This window comes from Tachyglossus aculeatus, chromosome 11, assembly GCF_015852505.1.
Source record: "Tachyglossus aculeatus isolate mTacAcu1 chromosome 11, mTacAcu1.pri, whole genome shotgun sequence".
NCBI classification, from domain to species: domain Eukaryota; kingdom Metazoa; phylum Chordata; class Mammalia; order Monotremata; family Tachyglossidae; genus Tachyglossus; species Tachyglossus aculeatus.
Genome location: NC_052076.1, coordinates 32,406,364 through 32,427,942, shown reverse-complemented (window position 1 = coordinate 32,427,942; position 21,579 = coordinate 32,406,364). Strand labels below are relative to the sequence as shown.

Below are 21,579 nucleotides of genomic sequence, written 5' to 3'. Positions count from 1 at the left end.
GGGGACGATTCCGTCAGACCAGACGTGGTCCCCATCCCACCTGGGACTCACAGCTTAATAAAAATAATGTTGGTATTTGTTAAGCGCTTACTATGTGCTTCCCCTTCCCCTCCTTCCCCTCCCCACAGCACCTGTATATATGTATATATGTTTGTACGTATTTATTACTCTACTTATTTATTTTATTTATACATATTTATTCTATTTATTTTATTTTGTTGTCTGTCTCCTCCCTTCTAGACTGTGAGCCTGCTGCTGGGTAGGGACAGTCTCTATAGGTTGCCAACTTGGACTTCCCAAGAGCTTAGTACAGGGCTCTGCACATAGTAAGTGCTCAATAAATACGACTGAATGAATGAATGAATGAATGTTACACCCTCCCCAAAGTAAGGACTGTTTGGGGCGGCTGGGGCACCACCCAGAGGGTTCCAACCTCGGCACGGGGCCCACCAGTCCCGCGAGTCCTCTGCACATAATTAGCACTCAATAAATATGATTGATTGGTTGACTGAGTTCCTCGGGCACAGGCCCTGCATGTGTCACGGGGACAGGTCCTCCGTGAATACAGCTGTGCCCCACTTCCTGCCAACCTTACCAGGCGGGCAGGATCCACCCGGGGCCCTGGGACCAACGGCCCAGACGGGATCCGGTGACGGGTGGCCTATGAGAAGCAGCATGGCTTAATGGATACCACACAGGCCTGGGAGTAGGAAGGACCTGGGTTCTAGAGAAGCAGCATGGCTCAGTGGAAAGAGCACGAGCTTAGGAGTCAGAGGTCATGGGTTCATATCCCGGCTCTGTCGCTTGTCAGCTGTGTGACTTTGGGCAAGTCACTTAACTTCTCTGTGCCTCAGTTACCTCATCTGTAAAATGGGGATTAAGACTGTGAGCCCACATGGGACAACCTGATCACCTTGTATCCTCTCCAACTCTTAGAACAGTGCCTTGCACATAGTAGGCACTTAACAAATAACAAAATTATTATTATTATTCTAATCCCGGCTCCACCACTCGTTCGCTGTGACACCTTGGGCACATCACTTGACTTCTCTGTGCCTCAGTTACCTCACCTGTAAAATGGGGATTAATGCTGTGAGCCCCACATGGGGCATGGACTGTCTCCAACCTGATTAGCTTGTATCTCCCTCAGGGCTTAAAACAGTGCTTGACACATAGTAAGCACTTCAATACCATCATCACCTATGCTTAGGGCCAGAGAAGTTTCCAGAGGGGAGTGGGGCCCGGGGCCCTACCTCTCGCTCGTATTCCAGCACCAGATGCGCCTTCTGCTGGATGCCCTGCTCAGCTTGGCCCAGATCCTCCGCGCGCTGCTGGACGTCCGGGACCTGCTTCTCGAGAGCCGCCTCTACCTGCGGTAAAGAACTGTGTAGCGGGGAGGGAGCAGGAGGGGAGGGGTCCCCAGGGACAGCTCAATTCCCAGGGAGTCCACAGGTGAGGAGGGAGATAGGTGGCCCACCCCCACCCAAGTCCCCATTCCCTCCAGCCCATCCCAAGTGGCTGCGGGCCAGCTCCTGACAGACACATCCCTGGGAGCCTGAAAACCAACCCAGGCCAGCACCACTTCCTTTGGCTCTCTACACCTTCTGGGTCTCCGGGTGGCTGAGGCTCTCGTACCTCACGGTGGTTCTCTTCGGCCAAAGCCCTGAGTCGCTCCAGGTCGGCCGCATGCTCCCTGTCCAGCACCGCCGCGGCCTGGGGGCAGGGAGAGCCAAGAGCGGCCTTCAGATCTGGCCCTACGTGGCAGAGCTGAGGATAGAGTCGCTCCTCCAGGGAGTGGCGTTCTTGGGCTACCCCAGCCTGCCCACTCCCTTGACCTGCCCCAGGCCCCCCACCTCTTTCCTCTCGCCTTCCAGGCGCTCCCGGAGTTGGCGGAGTGCCTGCTCCTTCTCTTCCTCCAGCGCTGCCCGCTCTCGTGCCTCTGTGGCCACCAGCTCCTCCCGGAGATGCTCCAGCTCCTGCCTCTGCTCCCGCTCTAAGCTGGCCCTCTCGGCGGCCAACCGCGATGCCAGCTCCTCCCTGAACTCCTGCAGCTTGGTGGCTTGCTCCGCCCTGGCCCAGGTAGAGGGCAACAAGAGAGAGAGGGGAGAAGGGGCCATTGGGAGGTCTGCTCTGTGCTTCATGGGGCTGGGGTCTCCGTTCCCCAAGGGTGGGGGAGGCGTTCACCTCATCTGGTCCTCAGTTGCCTGCCAGCTGGACTGGAGCTGGGCTCTGAATCTGGATGGTTTCTGGCTTCCCTCCTCGCATACGCAGGCCTTTCCCTCGCCCTCCTCCTCCTCCTCTTCCTCCTCCGTGGTCCCCTGAAGCTGCTCCTTCAGGGCCCTGGGAAGGGAGATGAGGTGTGCCATCACAGGGGGCCTTAAAGAAGACCCCGGGCCTTAAAGCAGTCCTCTCTCCCTGCCTCAAGGGGATGAGTGCATCTATAGGAGCTGGCCAGGTCCCCTGTCTTGAGGGGGGACGATGAGTGCAAAATAATAATAATAATGATAATGATGGTATTTGTTAAGCGCTTACTATGTGCCAAGCACTGTTCTAAGCACTGCCTCTACAGGGGCTGCCCGGACTCCCTTTGCTGAGCTGTGCCCAGGATGCCAGGACAGGAGGAGGGGTGATGAGCGAGGCCTGGCAGAACCAAAGAGCCCCTGTGGGCTCAGGGCTGGGCAGGGGGTGGAGGAAGGGGCAGGACCTGAGGGACTGTTCCTTCGGCTCCGGCAGTTTGGGCGCCTCCACCTCTGCCTTCTGCCTCAGTTCCTCCTGCTGCTGCTGCTGCCCCTTCTCCTGCTGCACCTCCTCCCTCTGCTCCGCCTGAAGCCGCCTCAGCTCCAGCTCCGGCTCCAGCTCCGGCAGAGGCTCTGACTCTGGGTCTGGCTCCACATCCTCCGCTAGGCTCTCCATGTCCTTTAGGGAGGCCTCGGGGGGCTGGGGAGACACTATGGGGTCTACGTTCTGCCTGCCAAGAGACAAGAAGACAAGACACTCATCTTAACCCGACTGGATTACGGCAACAGCATCCTTTCTGATCTCCCAACCTCCTGTCTCTCCCCACTTCAGTCTACACTTCACTCTGCTGCCCGGATTATCTTTCTAAAGAAATGCTTTGGGCATGTTGCCCCCCACCTCCTCAAAAATCTCCAGTGGTTGCCTATCAACCTTCGAATTAAGCAAAAACTCCTACTGGCTTCAAAGCTCTCTATCACCTTGCCCCCTCTTACTTCATTCATTCATTCAATCGTATTTATTGAGCGCTTACTGTGCAGAGCACTGTACTAAGCGCTTGGGAAGTACAAGTTGGCAACATATTCGCTTCCCTTCTCTCCTTCTCCAGCCCAGCCCACACACTCTGCTCCTCTGCCACCACTAACCTCCTCACTGAGCCTCGTTCTCACCTGTCCTGCTGTCGACCCCTGGCCCACGTCTTACCTCTGGCCTGGAATGCCCTCCCTCCTCACATCTGCCAAACAAGCACCCATCCCCCCCTTCAAAGCCCTACTGAGCGCTCACCTCCTCCAGGAGACCTTCCCAGCCTGAGCCCCCCTTTTCCTCTGCTCCTCCTCCCCTCCCCACCGCCCCTACTCCCTCCCTCTACTCTACCCCCCTCCCCGCTCCACAGCACTGGGCATATATGTACAAACTTATTATTCTATTTATTTTCTTAATGATGTGCACATATCAATAATTCTATTTATTTATATTGATGCTATTGACGCCTATACTTGTTTTGTTTTGTTGTCTGTCTCCCCACTTCTAGACTGTGAGCCCATTGTTGGGTATGGATTGTCTCTCTTTGTTGCCAAATTGTACTTTTCAAGCACTTAGTAGAGTGCTCTGCACACAGTAAGTGCTCAGTAAGTACGATTGAAAGAATGAATGAATGAATGACAGGGTGGGAACTTGTCAGTGGGGTCAGTTAATCGTATTTCACTGTGTGCAGAGCACTGTATTGAGCGCTTGGGAGAGTACAATATAACAATATAACGGACACATTCCCTACTCACAGTGAGATTACATCCCCCCATGTTGGGGCCACCCAGGGGAGCAGAGAGCCAGGTGGCCAAAGCCTCTGGCTTGGCTCCTCTCTGCTTGGTCTGTGATGGCAGGGGGCCTATGGAGCCCCTGCAGGGCACTGTGCCAATCTCCGGAGGCAGAGGAAATTTCAAGTTGGCAAGCCCGGTGCTCTCCCAGCAGCTGCCCTGGAATCCTCAACTCCGCCAGGCAGGCCGTGGGGAGAATCCATTGATTTGCCTCCTGGCTGGTCTCTGTTCCCTGACTCTCTTTCTCCTGCCATTTAGGACTCGGGATGGAGGAACCCATCCATCAGGGAACAGGTATCCCAGCGCTACCAACATCCACAGAACAAGGCCCCCGAAAGCCCTGCATGCCGAAATGGAGAATTCTCCTCCTGTAGAGGTGGGCGGGCCTCCTCTCCATGGGCAAGGCAGAAGCAGGAGGAGCAGAACACATACCTCTCTGAGACCCCAGGCCATCCTGGCTGGGAAACAGTGAGAGGCGCCCAAGGGGATCCCAGCCAAAACCATGGACAGGCTGCAGAGAGCAGGGCCAAAGCTGATTGTTCCTACTGGGCATTTGTGGGGCATGCTGGGAGGGAACAGGTGCAGCTGGAGGCCTTGGGAGCCCCAACTCCAACCCACTTCACTCCAGCCTGGGGAGGAGGCAGTGCTACAGACACCCCTAAGCCCTTTGTTTCCCTTTTTCCCAGAATCACTCAAACACACACACACACACACACACACACACACACTCTCTCTCTCTCTCTCTCTCTCTCCTCCCCCCCCGCCCAACCTTCCTTCCCCCGACTCCCCCAGGGGCCACCAGGGTCAGACATGAGGACCGGCTGCGACTGGTGCTTACCCCTGCAGGGGACTGCCAGCAATGGGGCTGCCTTCCTGGGGCTCCTTAGGGGTCCCGCACCATCCATCTTCTGCCCAGATGGCCCTGGGGGGGCTTTGACTCCGTTCGCTTGGCAGATTAAAAGGGAAACAAGGGGTTAGATTCTGGGCAGGAGGATCGGGGCTCGGTCCTCTAGGTTTATAGGTGGGGTGACAATGTCGGGGACAGGGAAGCCCCAGAGTTCTCTCTCCGCAGAGACTCCCCCAATGCCAGGCTGCACAACCTGGACTAGTGGTGCCCCCACAGTGGCGAGTTCCTCTGGCCGGCACGGACCAGACTGACCCCTCTGTGGGCAGCCACCCCCACAGACAGATGGACTAGGGTGGCCGTGGCCTTCTGTCCATGTGGGCCCAGAGGCGAGAGCCAGGGGCTTGGGATCTGGCCGGTGTTACCCGGCTCACTGATCTCCGAGTTGCCACAGTGAGCAGATGCATCCAGGCGGCCGAGCCCAGCCTGGCAGCGGAAGGAGGTCCTTGGTATCAGGGTCATGAATGGAGTTAGGTCTGGGGAGGCCACTTGTTCACCCAGGGGCTTTGGAGTTACCCTGACCAGCCTGGGGCCCACTGGAAGCTGCCATCTCTTGCTGTCCTCCAGGCCCAGGCCCCTCTGCATCTATCTCTGCTCCAGTACCCATTCATTCATTCAATCGTATTTATTGAGCGCTTACTGTGTGCAGAGCACTGTACTAAGCGCTTGGGAAGTACAAGTTGGCAACATATAGAGACGGTCCCTACCCAACAGCGGGCTCACAGTACTTGGCAGAAGGGATGCAGCTAGGGGGATCAGGGTCTAATTGGCTCTGAAGGGAGGAGGCCAGTGGGACCAGCCCTGCAGCTTCCTCTAGTCCCACCCCTGAAAGGCTTTCCCCATACCTGAGGGCTATGCTCCATTCATTCATTCAATTGTATTTACTGAGCATTTACTATGTGCAAAGCGCTGTACTACGAGCTTGGGAGAATACAATATAATAATAGACACATTCCCTGCCCACAACGAGCTCACAGCCCCGCCTGATCTCGAGCCAATGGTCTAGAGTGGGGAAGCAAGGACAATTTGGAAGAGTGAAGATTTGGAAGAGCCAAAGAGTTCACCACCTGGGTCCCAAGCTACCCACCCACCCAGACCTGATCCCCCGCTAGGTTTCTGGGGTCCCATGGCGGGGGTGGGGGGGGGGTGTGTCCCTCCAGATTAGCCACCTCCCTGGAAAATGTTATTCAGCATTAGACTAATAACTGAAAACGTCCAGAGTCCTAGAAGGTCATGGAGACAAAGAGAGAGAGAGCGACACACACACTCTGTCTGAGGGTGTCAGAAATAAGGACAAAGAAAAAATAAGGGAAAATGCGTTGCAGGGGGAAGGAATACAGGGGAGAGAGAGAAGGCAATGAGGAACTTGATGGGGGTCACTTTGAAGAGAGCCATGAGGGTTATCAGAAGTGCCAGGAAAAATCCTGAGAGGCTGAGCAGTGTCTGCTGTCCTGTCTTCCCACAGTCCAGCCCCACCCTCACTGGCCACTCACGAGGTCAGGTTACCCCGGGCACCCCTGGGCTGCATAGGGATGCAGGTTAAATAGACTCCCACCCTGGCCACAAAGCAGCATGTTTATGTCCCTTCAGGACGTCATCTAGTTCATCCTCCTGCTTTGGTGAGAGGCAGATTCTATTTCTCATTCAAACAGGCACACACCCCTCTGCTCCCCAGGACTGGGAGGCAGACTCTCTCTCCCCTGCCGGACCTCAGGGACCAGCGCCACACACATTACCTCTCCAGGACTCGGTTGTGTCCAGGCTGGGATGCCTCCACTAGGAGCCGGCTCTGGTCTCCGCCCTCCTCTCCCGGCTCTGGGGCCTGTGGCGAGAAACACCTTGCTCCGTTACCAGCAAGACTGGGGATGGATGGATGGATGGAGGGAGGGAAGGAAGAAGGGCAAAGGGAGGTCTGGTCTTATGCTGTCGAGTTATTTCTGACCCATAGCGACACCACGGACACATCTCTCCCAGAACGCCCCGCTCTCCATCTGCAACCGTTCTGCTGGTGTATCCATAGAGTTTTCTTGGTAAAAGTATGGAAGTGGTTTACCACTACCACCTTCCACACAGTAAACTCGAGTCTCCGCCCTCGACTCTCTCCCGTGCTGCTGCTGCCCAGCACGGGTGAGTTTTGACTTGTAGCAGATTGCCTTCCACTCACTAGCCACTGGCCAAGCTAGGAATGGAATGGTAGGCCTCTACTTGACTCTCCCTCCCGTAGCCGAGACTGGTAGAGTACTGGAAACTCTCCAGGTGTGACCCTGAAAGGGGACTTATATACATATCCGTAATTATTTACTTACATTAATGTCTGTTTCCCCCTCTAACCCGTAATCTCACTGTGGGCAGGGTACATGTCTATCAGCTCTTGTTATATTGCGCTCTCCCAAGTGCTTAGTACATTGCTCTGAACAAAGTATTCAAAAAATACAGCTGACTGATTGATGATAATAATAACAACAATAATAATAATAACTGTGGTATTTGTTAAGAGCTTACTATGTGCCCAGCACTATACTAAGCTCTGGGGTAGATACATGATAATAAAGTCCCACATGGGATTCACAATCTAAGGAGATGGGAAAACAGGTATTGATCTCCCCAAAGAGGCCAGCCCCGTCTGAGGGACCAGGATTGGGATTGCCAGGCTCCCAGGAAAAGAAAGGAGGAGAGAGAGACAGTAGTGAATCCCAGCTTCAAAGTCAAGGCAGGAACTCCCTGCCCCGACCCCATTTCTGTTTCTGTGCCCACTGTGCCCTGCTACAAGGGCACGAAATGGGACTTCGAGTGAGTAGGCTTCAAGCCTTGGGGTCACAGGGTGTGGGCACTGGAGGACTTGGAGCAGGATGCTGCTAATGCCAATAAGGTGGGCTAGTGAATGCCCATCTGGCCAGAAATAATGGCCAGACTGGGTTAGCAATACCCACCTGGGCTGGCAAAAGGGGAAGCTCTTCAGCTCGGGATGAAGAAGGGTAAATGAAGTTGTGGGGACAAGACAGAGTTTCAGCTTTCTTTCCTAATTGGAGCTCCCTAGGCCTGGAAAAGCCCAGGGGTCTCTCCTCAGCCTGTCTCTTCACCCACACTCTCATCCCTCAGCCTCCTGCAGGCACCTGACACCCAGCTTTGCCACCTGGACAGACTCCAAGGTGGGGCGGGACTGGAATGAAAGCCGGTACTCTCTCCTCCAGCCCAAATTAAAAATGGCAGGGATGCTGGCCGGACAGTTCAAACTCCACTGCCTCTCACCCACTCCCATCACGCCTTCAGCTCAGACAGCGTGAGCCATTCCAGCAGCTGACCCTGCCGCCCTCTGAGGCCTCTGGCAGGGAATCCAACAAACCACGGGCTGTTCGGCAGAACTGGCCCAAAGAACCTGTCGGCCCCGAGGCAGGGAAGGGTTTTGGCTTCGGACTTAGACTCTGAGGAGGAACAGACCAGAAGAGAGCAGTGTTGGGAATACTGTTGGACTTTCTGCTCTTTAGGCCATTGCAGGGTAGGGAGGTAGGGGATATTTACTGAAATTTCACTATGTGCTAAATTCTGGGGTAGTCATAAGATAAGATCAGCCCTGCTCCCTGTCCCACATGAGGCTCTCAGTCCAGCAGGGAGGGAAAACAGCGCTTAGTACAGTGCCTGGCACAGAGTAAGCACTTAACAAATACCATTATTATTATTATTACTATTAATAATAATAATCAATGGCATTCACTGAGCACTTATTGTGTGAACAGCACTATACTAATCCCTTGTGAGAGTACATTAAACAACTGGTACACGCTTTTCCTGCCCAAATCAAGCTTACAGTATAGAGGGAATTTATAACCCATTACTATTAATCGATCAATGGTATTTATTGAGCACTTACTGTGTGCATAGCACTGTACTAGGTGCTTGGGAGGGAGAACAGATAGTCATTCCCATTTTTACAGATAAGTAAACTGAGGCCCAGTGAAGTGACTTGCCCAAAGTCACTAGGCCAGGCTCTGTCCTAATTCCCCAATGAAGCTGGAAACCCCTTGAGGGCAGGAACAACTCCTCTTCCTTCTTCTTCCCCTCCCCAGCACAAGTTTCCCTGACAGAGGGCTTAGCCCAGACTGAAGCAGAGCAGGGGAATGACCAGGCCCTTTGGGCTAGAAGGAGTGCCAAACATTTGAAGGGAACTGGCATGCAGGGCAGGAGAAGCTGGAGGATAAAGCCCATGGCTGTGGGACCAGCTGCTGTAGCTTCCCTGGGCCGGGCCCAGAAGCACTAATTTCCTCCCTTCCACGGGATCACCTTGCTTTGAACTCCCCACCTCTCCCACATAATGCTTGTCGGGGGGAGGGAGCACGTCGCCTGCCTGGGCTGCCCTCCCCAGAGATGCGGCAGGCGGAACTCACCTCCCCAGGGAGTCGGTCCGGGGCCGGGGACAGCTCGTTCAACTCCAGCAGGTGCTCGGTGAGCCGAGTCCGGAAGCCTAGGTCCTGGGGGTGGGAGAAGCGACTGGTGGCAGGAGGAATCCAAGGAGAGCCCCAAGCCAGCCAGCTAGCTCCTGGAGGCCCGTGGAGGTCAACCATCCCACAACAACAGGGAGGGTTTGGAGCTATAGTTGGGGGCAGCCTGGGCAAAGGAGTAGGGGCAGAGGGGAAAATCGGACACCGCTCTGGGGGCAGAGCCCAGAGGCCAGACGTTTGAGTGAGGGAGGGGGAGGACCTCTGGGTCTGGCAGATGGGGAGGGCAGCCCGATAACCCTCCAACTCACCAGGCCAAGGAATGAGTCAGGGTTGGACCCGATCGAGGGCTGCAACTCCCACAGGTTCTCGCTGACTTCCGACTCCTGAGGAGAAACCTCCCACCCCCCACCGCAGGCCGCTCCCTGAGAGGCTGGGTGTGCGTTGGCCCTAAACAGGGGGTCAGGCACTCTCTGGTCAATTCTGCTCAGTTTTCACAACCAAAAGCCTGGTCCCTCCACCCCAGCTCCTGTCCTGCCCCCAGGGTGGAAAAGAGGCTGGGCTTTCCTGGAGCTGGGGGTTCCAAGCTCTCGGCACCGCCAATGGGGCCAGCGTCTCCCCGGGGCTAGTGTGCCGGGGTCCCGGCTCAGGGCAATGGTGGGGGCACTACCCGGGTGGCCTGACCCTTAGGAGCCCCCCAGCTGGCGGTACTTACCTCGCTGTTGTCCCCTTTGCGGTCCTTCTTCAGGCTGGACGTTTCCACTGGCTGGTCGGACGCCTTGCCTGGCCCGGACTCCGCCCCTTCTGCCTGTTGACCGGTGGCCGCAGGCCTGGGCTCCTCTCCGCCGTCCTTCCCCTGGAGCCGTAGACTGGTTGGCTTCTCCCATGGCCCATCACCAGCCACGCTGCCCAGACTGCCGTCCATGCCATGGCTCAGTAGCAGGTCCGCAGCCGGGGGGTCCCCAGAGTCGGAATTGAGAGATATGTCTTTCCCCTCCTCTCGCTGGCTGGTTTGTGGAGTCTCCTGAAGACACACAGACGGGGAAAGAGCGGTCCAGAGAGGCTGAATGGCTAGCCCACGGTCACACAACCTGATGGGCAGGGACCAGCATGGAGTTCTGAGAGCCTGGCCAGCCCAGTTCATTCATTCATTCAATCGTATTTATTGAGCGCTTACTGTGTGCAGAGCACTGTACTAAGTGCTTGGGAAGTACAAGTTGGCAACATATAGAGACGGTCCCTACCCAACAGCGGGCTCACAGTCTAGAAGTGGGAGACAGACAACAAAACAAAACATATTAATAAAATAAATAGAAGAAATATGTATAAGTAAAATAAATAGAGTAATAAAGATGTACAAACATATATACATATATACAGGTTCTAATCCTGGCTCTGCCATTTGTCCCAGAGTTCGGGCCTGAGACAGGAAGGATGGTAGTGCTGTCTACAGTGATGGGAAAGTCAAGGGGGAGGACAGGGTTTGGGTGGGAAGATGAGGAGCTCGGTTTTGGACATGTTAAGTCTGAGGTGGCGGGAAGACCTCCATTCATTCATTCATTCACTCGTATTTATTGAGCGCTTACTGTGTGCAGAGCACTGTACTAAGTGCTTGGGAAGTACAAGTTGGCAACATATAGAGACGGTCCCTACCCAACAGCGGGCTCACAGTCTAGAAGGGGGAGAAAGACAACAAAACAAAACATATTAACAAAATAAAATAAATAGAAGAAATATGTACAAGTAAAATAAATAGAGTAATAAATATGTACAAACATATATCATTAACTAGGGTTCTTCACTGTCTCCCAAGCGCCCACCCAGAGCCTGGAGGCTCTTTCCCGGGATTCTCCTAGCTGCCCTCACCCACTCCAATCCCCAGAGGAGACGGGAATCGGGTGAGACTCCCTCATGACATATTCACCTGGGAAAATAATCCAGGTGATTGGATGGAAGATCCTGGAGTAAAATCAGCTCTTCTCCCTTTCAACTTTCCCGAAACCCAAAGTTCCCATCCAGCAAAGAAAAAGGCAACGGGTGCCTCTTCCTAATTGGTTGATTAAGGTCAAATCTCCTCCAAGAGGCCTTCCCTGATTAAGCCCTCTTTCCCCCAGCTTGCTCACCCTCCTGTGTCACTTATGCACTTGGATCTGTGACCTTTGGGCACTTGATATTTGCCCTGCCCTCAAGGTATATACATACCTTTAAATTACTTATAACTAACTTATTTACTTATATTAATGTCTGTCTCCCTCCTCTGGACTGTAAGGTGGTTATGGGCAGGAAATGTGTCTGCTAATTCTGTTGTACTGAACTCTTCCAAGTGCTTAGTACAGTGCTCTGCGCATAGTAAAAACTCAATAAATGTCACTGATTGATTGATTGCTCAGAGGTCCCCAGTGCTAAACAGACAAATTCAACCTGGACGGAGTCTAGGCTCCTGCCTGTAGAACCTCAGGTGCCCCGGGTTCAAATCATGATACTTGGGAATCTAAGACCTTCACAGGTCCCAGCCCCGATCGCTCCAACGAGCAATCAATCAATCAATCAATCGTATTTATTGAGTGCTTACTGTGTGCAGAGCACTGTACTAAGTGCTTGGGAAGTACAAGTTGGCAACATACAGAGACAGTCCCTACCCAACAGTGGGGTCACAGTCTAGAAGGGGGAGACAGGGAACAAAACCAAACATAGCAACAAAATAAAATAAATAGAATAGATATGTACAAGTAAAATAAATAGAGTAATAAATATGTACAAACGTATATACATATATACAGGTGCTGTGGGGAAGGGAAGGAGGTAAGACGGGGGGATGGAGACGAGGGGGAGAGGAAGGAGGGGGCTGAGTGTGGGAAGGCCTCCTGGAGGAGGTGAGCTCTCAGTAGGGCCTTGAAGGGAGGAAGAGAGCTAGCTTGGCGGATGTGCGGAGGGAGGGCATTCCAGGCCAGGGGGATGACGTGGGCCGGGGGTCGACGGCGGGACAGGCGAGAACGAGGCACGGTGAGGAGATTAGCGGCAGAGGAGCGGAGGGTGCGGGCTGGGCTGGAGAAGGAGAGAAGGAAGGTGAGGTGGGAGGGGGCGAGGGGATGGACAGCCTTGAAGCCAAGAGTGAGGAGTTTTTGCTTCACGCTTAGGTTGACGGGAAGCCACTGGAGATTTTTGAGGAGGGGGGTAACATGCCCAGAGCATTTCTGGGCAAAGACAATCCGGGCAGCAGCGTGAAGTATGGATTGAAGTGGGCAGAGACACGAGGATGGGAGATCAGAGGGGAGGCTGATGCAGTAGTCCAGACGGGATAGGATGAGAGCTTGAACAAGCAGGGTAGCGGTTTGGATGGAGAGGAAAGGGCGGATCTCGGCAATGTTGCGGAGCTGAGACCGGCAGGTTTTGGTGACGGCTTGGATGTGAGGGGTGAACGAGAGAGCGGAGTCGAGGATGACACCAAGATTGCGGGCTTGTGAGACAGGAAAGATGGTAGTGCAGTCAACAGTGATGGGAAAGTCAGGGAGAGGGCAGGGTTTGGGAGGGAAGACAAGGAGTTCAGTCTTGGACATGTTGAGTTTTAGGTGGTGGGCAGACATCCAGATGGAGATGCCCTGAAGGCAGGAGGAGATGCAAACCTGGAGGGAGGGGGAGAGAGCAGGGGCAGAGATGTAGATCTGGGTGTCATCAGCACAGAGATGATAGTTGAAGCTGTGGGAGCGAATGAGGTCACCAAGGGAGTGAGTGTAGATCGAGAACAGAAGGGGACCGAGAACTGAACCTTGGGGAACCCCCAAAGTAAGGGGATGGGAGGGGGAGGAGGAGCCTGCAAAAGAGACTGAGAATGAATGACCGGAGAGATAAGAGGAGAACCAGAAGAGGACGGAGTCCGTGAAGCCAAGGTTGGATAGCGTGTTGAGGAGAACCCAGATCGCTAGAGGAAGAAGCAAAGCTCAAACAAGGGAAACAAACTGGAGAACTAAAGATAAAGCGACAAACCGCACCAGAGAGACTGGAGGGTAGGGGCATCTCTCGGGCTCCAGACAGGGAGGAGAAGAGGTGGGGACGGTCCAGAAGAGGGGTACTCTATCAGTGTCCATCTGAGATCCTGGCCAGAAGGGGAGAAAGGGCATCACAGACTCTCACGTCTGGCCTTTCCCATGCCTCGGGGGCCCGTGGGTCACGGATTCAGCCAGGGGCTGTTGGCAGGAGGTGAGAACCCAACTAATCAATCAATCAATCGTATTTATTGAGCGCTTACTGTGTGCAGAGCACTGTACTAAGCGCTTGGGAAGTACAAGCTGGCAACATATAGAGACAGTCCCTACCCAACAGTGGGCTCACAGTCTAGAAGGGGGAGACAGAGAACAAAACCAAACATACTAACAAAATAAAATAAATAGAATAAATAGGTACAAGTAAAATAAATAAATAGAGTAATAAATATGTACAAACATATATACATATATACAGGTGCTGTGGGGAAGGGAAGGAGGTAAGATGCGGGGAATGGAGAGGGGGACGAGGGGGAGAGGAAGGAAGGGGCTCAGTCTCGGAAGGCCTCCTGGAGGAGATGAGCTCTCAGTAGGGCCTTGAAGGGAGGAAGAGAGCTAGCTTGGCGGATGTACGGTGGGAGGGCATTCTAGGCCAGGGGGCCTCCCTATTTCTGGAGAGATGAACCCACCAGCCGTGTGCGACGGGAGCCGAAGGCCGGGGTCCTCCCTGCCAGCCCCCCTGCCCAAGTCAGTATAATAATAATAATGATGGCGTTTATTAAGCGCTTACTATGTGCAAAGCACTGTTCTAAGCGCTGGGGAGGTTACAAGGTGATCAGGTTGTCCCACGGGGGCTCACAGTCTTCATCCTCGTCTTACAGATGAGGTAATTGAGGCACAGAGAAGTGAAGTGACTCGGCCAGAGTCACAGAGCTGACAATTGGCAGAGTCAGGATTTGAACCCATGACCTCTGACTCCGAAGCCCATGCTCTTTCCACTGAACCACACTGCTTCCACCCCTACACTGGCACCAACGAGGGCTCTACTCCTTCTGTTCATCTCAGCCTGCTTTCCCTCCGACGCCAAGTCAGGCCCGATCACCTCCCCCAGAAACTCATGGGTGGAGAGATAGATGCCCAGGACAGTGGCCCAGGCTGCCCGCCCGCCCACTCTCTCGCCCGCTGGCTCTCACCTGGTACTCAAAGCCACCGCCCAGAGCTTCCAGGTCCAGGTGCAGGTTCTTGAGGAGACCCCAGGCGCCCGGGGGAGTCTGCAGAGCACAAGATATTTATTCTATTTATTTTATTTTGTTAATATGTTTTGTTTTGTTCTCTGTCTCCCCCTTCTAGACTGTGAGCTCACTGTTGGGTAGGGACCGTCTCTATATGTTGCCAACTTGGACTTCCCAAGCGCTTAGTACAGTGCTCTGCACACAGTAAGCGCTCAATAAATATGATTGAATGAATGAAAGATAGGAGCATGTGAAAACCAGGCAACAGAGGGCAGGGGAGGTTAGGCCTGCAGAGTGCCAGCCAGCCAAGGGCAGGACATGGTGTCTCCATGGGACCCCCTCCAAGCCTCCCCTCACCCCACTCCTCCCACAAACACATTAAGGCAGTCTCTCCATGAGCCGCAGTTCACTGGTCCAGGGCAAGTCCAGCTGGGAAATGGGGAGGGAGGGGACAAGAGAGCTGGGGGCCCCGAACTTACCTGGCTATCGCTCTCCTCATCCTCGTCCTCGGGGGTCTTGTCAAACCCAAGCGAGCTGAGGGGCCTCTTACCCGCATGCAGGGCTGCCAGGAGATCCCGGCCTGGCCCGACAGGTTGCGGTTCCTGCGGCTGCTGTAGAGAATCAATCAGTCAATCGTATTTATTGAGCGCTTACTGTGTGCAGAGCACTGTACTAAGCACTTGGGAAGTACAAGTTGGCAACATATAGAGACAGTCCCTACCCAACAGTGGGCTCACAGTCTAAAAGGGGGAGACAAAGAACAAAACCAAACATACTAACAAAATAAAATAAATAGAACAGATATGTACAAGTAAAATAAATAAATAGAGTAATAAATATGTACAAACATATATACATATATACAGGTGCTGTGGGGAAGGGAAGGAGGTAAGATGGGGGGATGGGGGGGGGCGAGGGGGAGAGGAAGGAAGGGGCTCAGTCTGGGAAGGTCTCCTGGAGGAGGCGAGCTCTCAGTAGGGCCTAGAAGGGAACGGGGTGGGTGGTACTGGAGAAGGAGCACACACACACCCGCACATCAGGACCCGGGGTGGGAGCTAAGATCCAGTAGCCGGATCCTGCTAGGTTCTCCCCGGCCCCGCTGCCCAGGCCCCTGCAGTGCAGTCCGGGGGTCCGTCCACGTGGCCGGTCTGACCCACTGGAAGCCCGCTGCATCAGGGTCCTTTTCCAACCGGTCGGTCCAGCAGCTGGGAGGATGGCCCCAGGCTCACCCTCTCTCCTTACAAGGGTGGGCTTTTTCAGTGCGGCTTTCCTACCAAACATCCCCCATGCACAGGGATGGCTCAGAGACCCCAGGTTGGCATTCTCGGGGACAGCTATCCCGGGCAACTTTAACCCCGATGCTCGGCTTCTCTCTGGAGGGGCAACCCACCCTGAGATTTGGTTCCCAATATGGAATGACGGACTCATCCACTCTGTGCCTGGGGCCCCCCGCCACCCACCGGAGACGCCCAAGAGACAGAGGCGGGGACAGGCAGAGATGGAGACAGGAGAGGGCAAGTGAGTTTACCAGCACGGCTTCTCTGCGCAGCCGGGGCTTGGCCCGGCCTCTCGTGGGGCCACTCTGAGATCCACAGAGGGTGGCAGGGGCCTTGCTGTACTCACGAACCGGAGCTCGGATCCCGGGGGGCGAATACAGAGGAGCTAATGAGGGGCCTGCAGCCTGAGGAAGCAAGAAGACACCTCGTCAGCCTCAGGGAAGATCCCATAGGCACCCGGGAAGCCGCCCCGCTTCAGGAGCCGCCAGTCGGAAGCAGACTGTAAGCCTGTTATGGGCTGGGAACATGTCTGTCTATTGCTATACTGTACTCTCCCAAGTGCTTAGTACAGTGCTCGAAACACAGTAAGTGCTCAATAAATACGACTGACTGACTAAAGGGCTGGAATGTGGGGATTTATATTTCTGCTCCATCTTTCCTCATGTGTCCGTCACCAATGCTTCGAAACACTCTTATTGTGAACCCCTTGGGGAGCAGGGACCCTACAATAATAATAATAGTGGATGGGACACCTAATAGTTATTTTAATCTTTGTGGGGTTTCACTTTTTCCTTTTATATTTACGTGTCATCTTGCCTCATGTGTCTGTCACCAACTCTTTGAAACACTCTTTGTTAAATTGTGAACCCTTTAGGGAGCAGGGACCCTATAATAATAATAGGAGACGGGACATCTAATAGTTATTTTAATCTTTGTGGGGTTTCACTTTTTCCTTTTATATTTATGTGTCATCTTGCCTCATGTGTCTGTCACCAACTCTTTGAAAGACTCTTTGTTAAATTTGAACACTTAAGGGAGAGGGACGCTATAATAATAATAGGGTGCGGGACATCTAATAGTTATTTTAATCTTTGTGGGGTTTCACTTTTTCCTTTTATATTTTTGTGTCATCTTGCCTCATATGTCTGTCTCCCCCTTCTAGACTGTGAGCCCGCTGTTGGGTAGGGACCGCCTCCATATGTTGCCAACCTGTACTTCCCAAGCGCTTAGTACAGTGCTCTGCACACAGTAAGCACTCAATAAATACGACTGAATGAATGAATGAAAGTTAGTGTCATGCCATCCAGGTGAGAAAGCCCAGCTCCCTGATACTGCTGGCTAGCCTGTGCCAGGCCCAGCCAGGGGCTCCTCTCCTTGCAGGCCATGGGGGACGGGCAGAAGAGAGGGAGGCAGAGAGGGGGAAAAGGAGGAGAAGGGGGATGGGGTGACCCTGAGCCTCGGCCAGCCCAGTAGCACTCTGGGGTCTCTCAGGGCCAGCCACACGGTGGACTCCGGGGATAGTAGGCAGAGGAGAACAGTTGGCCACTGGGCCCGGCCCGGGAGTAGCCCGGGAGCCCACCCTCTAGACTCGGCCACGGATCAGCTCCTCCCTGGCCCAAAGTTGCGCCCGGCAAGGCTGTCCGTTCTCAGGGACCGCACGATCTACGGGAGAAGCTGGACAAGAGCAGATAGGGCCAGTCTTGGCTCTAAGGGGGCAACGTCCACTTCCCCATGGCTCTCTGGGAGCTGGCTGAAGACTGCCGCCCAACCTGCCCCAAGCTCACCCCTTCCGCATATCGGCAAGAGAGCAGGCCGAGGAGCTGTAGGTTCTGCTCTCCTAGCCAAGGACCTCTGGGAACTACTCGCTCCCTGCCACTGGCCCCGGACTCTCCCCAGGCGGCATTCGCTGGGCACGGCCCTGCAGACAGGAGGGTCGGACGCCGGGGGGCCGGATCCAACTGGGGCAGCGGGGGAGCTAATCCCCGGCTTAGCTGACATCTATGATCCTAGAGGGGTGACTGTCAGCAGGTAAGAAGCGGGCCCCAGCTGGCTGGCAGCAAGAGAGCAACCAGACTGATTTAGCTCCATTCGGCCTGGGGCCCCTAATCCAAATCCATTTCCCCTGAAGAGGAATCCAGCAGGATGGAGGGGGTGAGGCTGGGAAGGGGATGGAAAAGGAAAGAGCTGACCCCTGGCCGGCCCCTGGGTGGAGGGGGACAGAGAGGTAGAGCCAGGCCCTGACCTATCACCAGCCGCAAGTTCCATTAAGGGGTCAGCGTGGCAGGGAGCACTCCTTCCCGCCCCCCTGCCCCCAACCCGCCAGGCAGGCACAGTGGCATCTCTGGGCTGCAGGGAGGGGTGGGAAGGGGTCCTCACATCAAACCCGGCCCCCCAGAGCTGGGGGAACTGCTCCTTTATGCTGCCCTTTCTGTGCTACCTGGGAACCAGTGGTCAGTCAGAGAGGGTGGATGGGGAAGAGGCAGGTCATTGCCATGAAGCCCAGAGCCCAAGCTGAAGATTCCCTCTAGGCTTCCTCCCGAGCCTCCAGTCTGGCCCTCCGCTGTGCTGTCTCCTACCTGCTCAGAGCACCGCCTCCCGCCCGACTCTGCAGCCAGCCCTCGGCCTGGGGCCACCTCTGTTTCTTCCTGCCAGAGTGACCTGCGACTCCGACTCAACGGGAGCGTGGTTTCCCCGGATGACAATGCCGAAGCCGGGCACCTTCCGGCCTCGGGCCTCCGGGCTGCCGGCCCCACTTTCGACTCAGCACCCTCTGGCTGCTGTCCCACGCTGGAAGCGGATGCCAGGGCATCTCCACTGGCCGCCCCCGGGCTCTGCCTGAGGGCTCTGCCCTCTGGCTGCCTGGAGATCTTGACCATCCGCAGGATGTGCCGGTAGAAGCGTTGGTCTTCAGAGTAGCCTTCGCTCTCAGACCCCTCATCAGCCCAGCTGGTTGGGGACCGGGGCTGCGGGAGCAGGCGGGGGCGAGGAGAGGGCAGCTCAGAGGGCCAGTCCTCCACCCCCGGGCTCTGGAGGTCCCTTGAGGAGAAGCGGATGGCCTCGCCCGGGGCCGGTAGCTCCAGTGGGGAGATCAGGCTCTGGCTGCCCTCCGCCTCAGGCGCCCAGGAGCTCCCCTTCCTCTGTGGGGTGCTGCCGGGGGGCCCCCGGGGCTCTCGGGTCCGGGTGCAGGCTAGAGAACCGAGACTCTCCAATGGGGCGGCATCCGCCCCCACTGCCAGCAGTGGTGCCAGCCGCCAGGAAGGGGCGGCAGGCGGTGTGTGCCCAGTCGGGCCGGCCCCCCGACGAGCTGGCTCTCCCTTCCTGTGGCCCAGCTGGGACTCACTCCTTGGACCAGGAACCTCCTGGGCCTTCAGGGGCCACTTCTCGCCTGACTGGTCTCCATGCCCAGGAGAAGATGCCGGGTCAGGTCCTGGGATGAGGGCGGCAGGGAGGGTATCCTGTAGGGCGGGGGCACCTCGGGCGGCAATGACTCCAGGATCGGTGACAGCGGCGCTTCCTTCAGCCGGCTCAGCTGGTCGCCCCGGGGGCTCCTCCTTGCCCTGTGGCCACTTGGATTCCAGGCCCCGGTCGGGGGCAGGGACTCCTGGTGGGCTCAGTTCTCGGGCAGGGCTGCCTGTGGAGGACTGCCGGCCCGTGCCATGGTCGGTGCCCGCGGGGACTGGTCCCGGGTCCCTGTCCCCACAGGGGCCGATGAACTCCCTGCCAGGGCCGGGACCAGGTAAAGGACCGGAGCAGGGACTGGGGCCAGGTCCGGAGCTGGGCACGGAGCCAGGGCCAGGCTGGACGGCTTCCTCTCCTTCCGGTTTCTGGCCTTTGGGGAGCACTGGCTCACCGGATGACACCCGTTGGTCTTCTGCCGTTGCTCCCGTCGAGGCCCCCTGGGTCAGCTGGACTCTCGTGCTACCCGGGGTACGGAGATCTTCAGATGCTTGGGACCCAGGCAGCCGGGTTCTGCTCCCTGCCCCTTCCTCTCCGTGGTCCAAAAAACCCAGGGGAGAGTCCTGCTGTGGGCTAACTGGGTCTGGGCTGCTGAGGGCTGTCGCTCTCCCCAGGAGAGCTTCCACGTCGTCCAGAGTGCGGCGGGTGCGGAGGGGGGGTTCCTGGGGCGGCGGCCACAGCAGGGAGGAGACGTTGTCCGGCTCCCACTCCCTCACCCCACTGCCCAGTGGCAGCTCTAGGTCAGCAGTGGAACTGGGCAGACCGCGGGGGACGGAGGAAGAGCACCAGCTGTTCTTCATCTCCTAAAAAGACACAAAGACAACAAAGAGGATTCATTCATTCATTCAGTTGTATTTATTGGGCTCCCAGACTGAGCCCCCTCCTTCCTCTCCCCCTCCCCATCCCCCCACCCTACCTCCTTCCCCTCCCCACAGCACCTGCATATATGTTTGTACAGATTTATTACTCTATTTATTTTACTTGTACATATTTACTACTCTATTTTATTTTGTTAATATGTTTTGTTTTGTTGTCTGCCTCCCCCTTCTAGACTGTGAGCCCGCTGCTGGGTAGGGACCGTCTCTATATGTTGCCGACTTGTACTTCCCAAGTGCTTAGTACAGTGCTCTGCACACAGTAAGCGCTCAATAAATACGATTGAATGAATTTATTGAGTGCTTACTATGTGCAAAGCTCTACGCTAAGCGCTTGGGAGAGTACAGTATAACAATAAAACCCCCTCCACTGCTATGTAACCTCAGGCCGGTCCATCTGACGCCTGCGACTTCCGGCCCCAAAGTTGGCAGGAGCCTTGGACTGGGCCGGGGGGCTGGGCCTCTTCCCAGACCCCCGGCCCAGGCTCAGTTCCAACCCTCGGACACACAAGGAGTGCCTCAGTTACCTCATCTGTAAAATGGGGATTAAAACTGTGAGCCTCACATGGGACAACCTGATTACCTTGTAACCTCCCCAGCGCTTAGAACAGTGCTTTGCATCTAGTAAGCGCTTAACAAATACCATCAAAAAAAAAAAAAGGAGGCTCGAAATTGCAACCTGTTGGGGGGACGCTCAGATCTCTCTCATCTTCCTGGATCAGGGGAAGGGGAGGGGTTGCACCCCCAGAAAGGGGGACACCAGAGCCCTGTCTGACCTTTGCCATGAAGCAGCGTGGCTCAGTGGAAAGAGCCCGGGCTTGGGAGTCAGAGGTGGTAGGTTCTAATTCCGGCTCCGCCACTTATCAGCTGTGTGACTTTGGGCAAGTCACTTCACTTCTCTGAGCCTCAGTTACCTCATCTGTATAATGGGGGTGAAGACTGCGAGCTCCACGTGGGACAACCTGATGACCCTGTATCTACCTCAGTGCTAAAACAGTGCTTTGCACATAGTAAGCACTTAATACTATTATTATTATTAAGTAGCACACCCCAATTGCTCAACTCTCGCTGTGGGCAGGGAATGCATCTGTTTATTGTTATATTGTAATAATAATAATAATAATGGTATTTGTTCAGTGCTTATTACATGCCAGGCACTGTACTCAGTGCTGGGGTGGAAACAAGCAAATGGATTGGACCTAGTTCCTGTCCCTCATGGGGCTCACAGTCTCAATCCCCATTTTACAGATGAGATAATAGGCACAGAGAAATGAAGCAACAGAAAAGCAAAAGAGACTGCCTCAGAGTCCCACAGCAGAAAAGTGGCAGAGCCACTTTCCACTGGGCCACACTGCTTCGAGTGAAGAAATCAA

The 21,579-nt window shown here is 55.2% G+C and overlaps 1 protein-coding gene and 1 non-coding gene across 5 annotated transcripts in view; both read right to left on the bottom strand.

Moving 5' to 3' along the window:
• CEP164 (centrosomal protein 164) overlaps positions 1 to 21,579 on the bottom strand; it is a 35,575-nt gene that overhangs the window by 8,838 nt on the left and 5,158 nt on the right. For 3 of the 4 annotated variants that reach the window (XM_038754747.1, XM_038754750.1, XM_038754749.1), the window contains 14 exons: positions 18,452 to 20,134; positions 16,127 to 16,279; positions 15,078 to 15,209; positions 14,560 to 14,637; positions 10,102 to 10,410; positions 9,698 to 9,784; positions 9,336 to 9,419; positions 6,690 to 6,775; positions 4,888 to 4,995; positions 2,705 to 2,968; positions 2,185 to 2,340; positions 1,854 to 2,070; positions 1,636 to 1,713; positions 1,254 to 1,370 (listed from right to left, as the gene is read on the bottom strand). In XM_038754747.1, the coding sequence (XP_038610675.1) occupies positions 1,254 to 1,370; positions 1,636 to 1,713; positions 1,854 to 2,070; positions 2,185 to 2,340; positions 2,705 to 2,968; positions 4,888 to 4,995; positions 6,690 to 6,775; positions 9,336 to 9,419; positions 9,698 to 9,784; positions 10,102 to 10,410; positions 14,560 to 14,637; positions 15,078 to 15,209; positions 16,127 to 16,279; positions 18,452 to 20,134 (3,552 nt within the window). The remainder of the gene's footprint in view (positions 1 to 1,253; positions 1,371 to 1,635; positions 1,714 to 1,853; positions 2,071 to 2,184; positions 2,341 to 2,704; positions 2,969 to 4,887; positions 4,996 to 6,689; positions 6,776 to 9,335; positions 9,420 to 9,697; positions 9,785 to 10,101; positions 10,411 to 14,559; positions 14,638 to 15,077; positions 15,210 to 16,126; positions 16,280 to 18,451; positions 20,135 to 21,579) is intronic. The other variant, XM_038754748.1, reaches the window with a different exon arrangement.
• LOC119935254 lies at positions 7,091 to 7,227 on the bottom strand. The gene has a single exon (XR_005453141.1). It is a non-coding gene; the product is annotated as a small nucleolar RNA SNORA7 (small nucleolar RNA).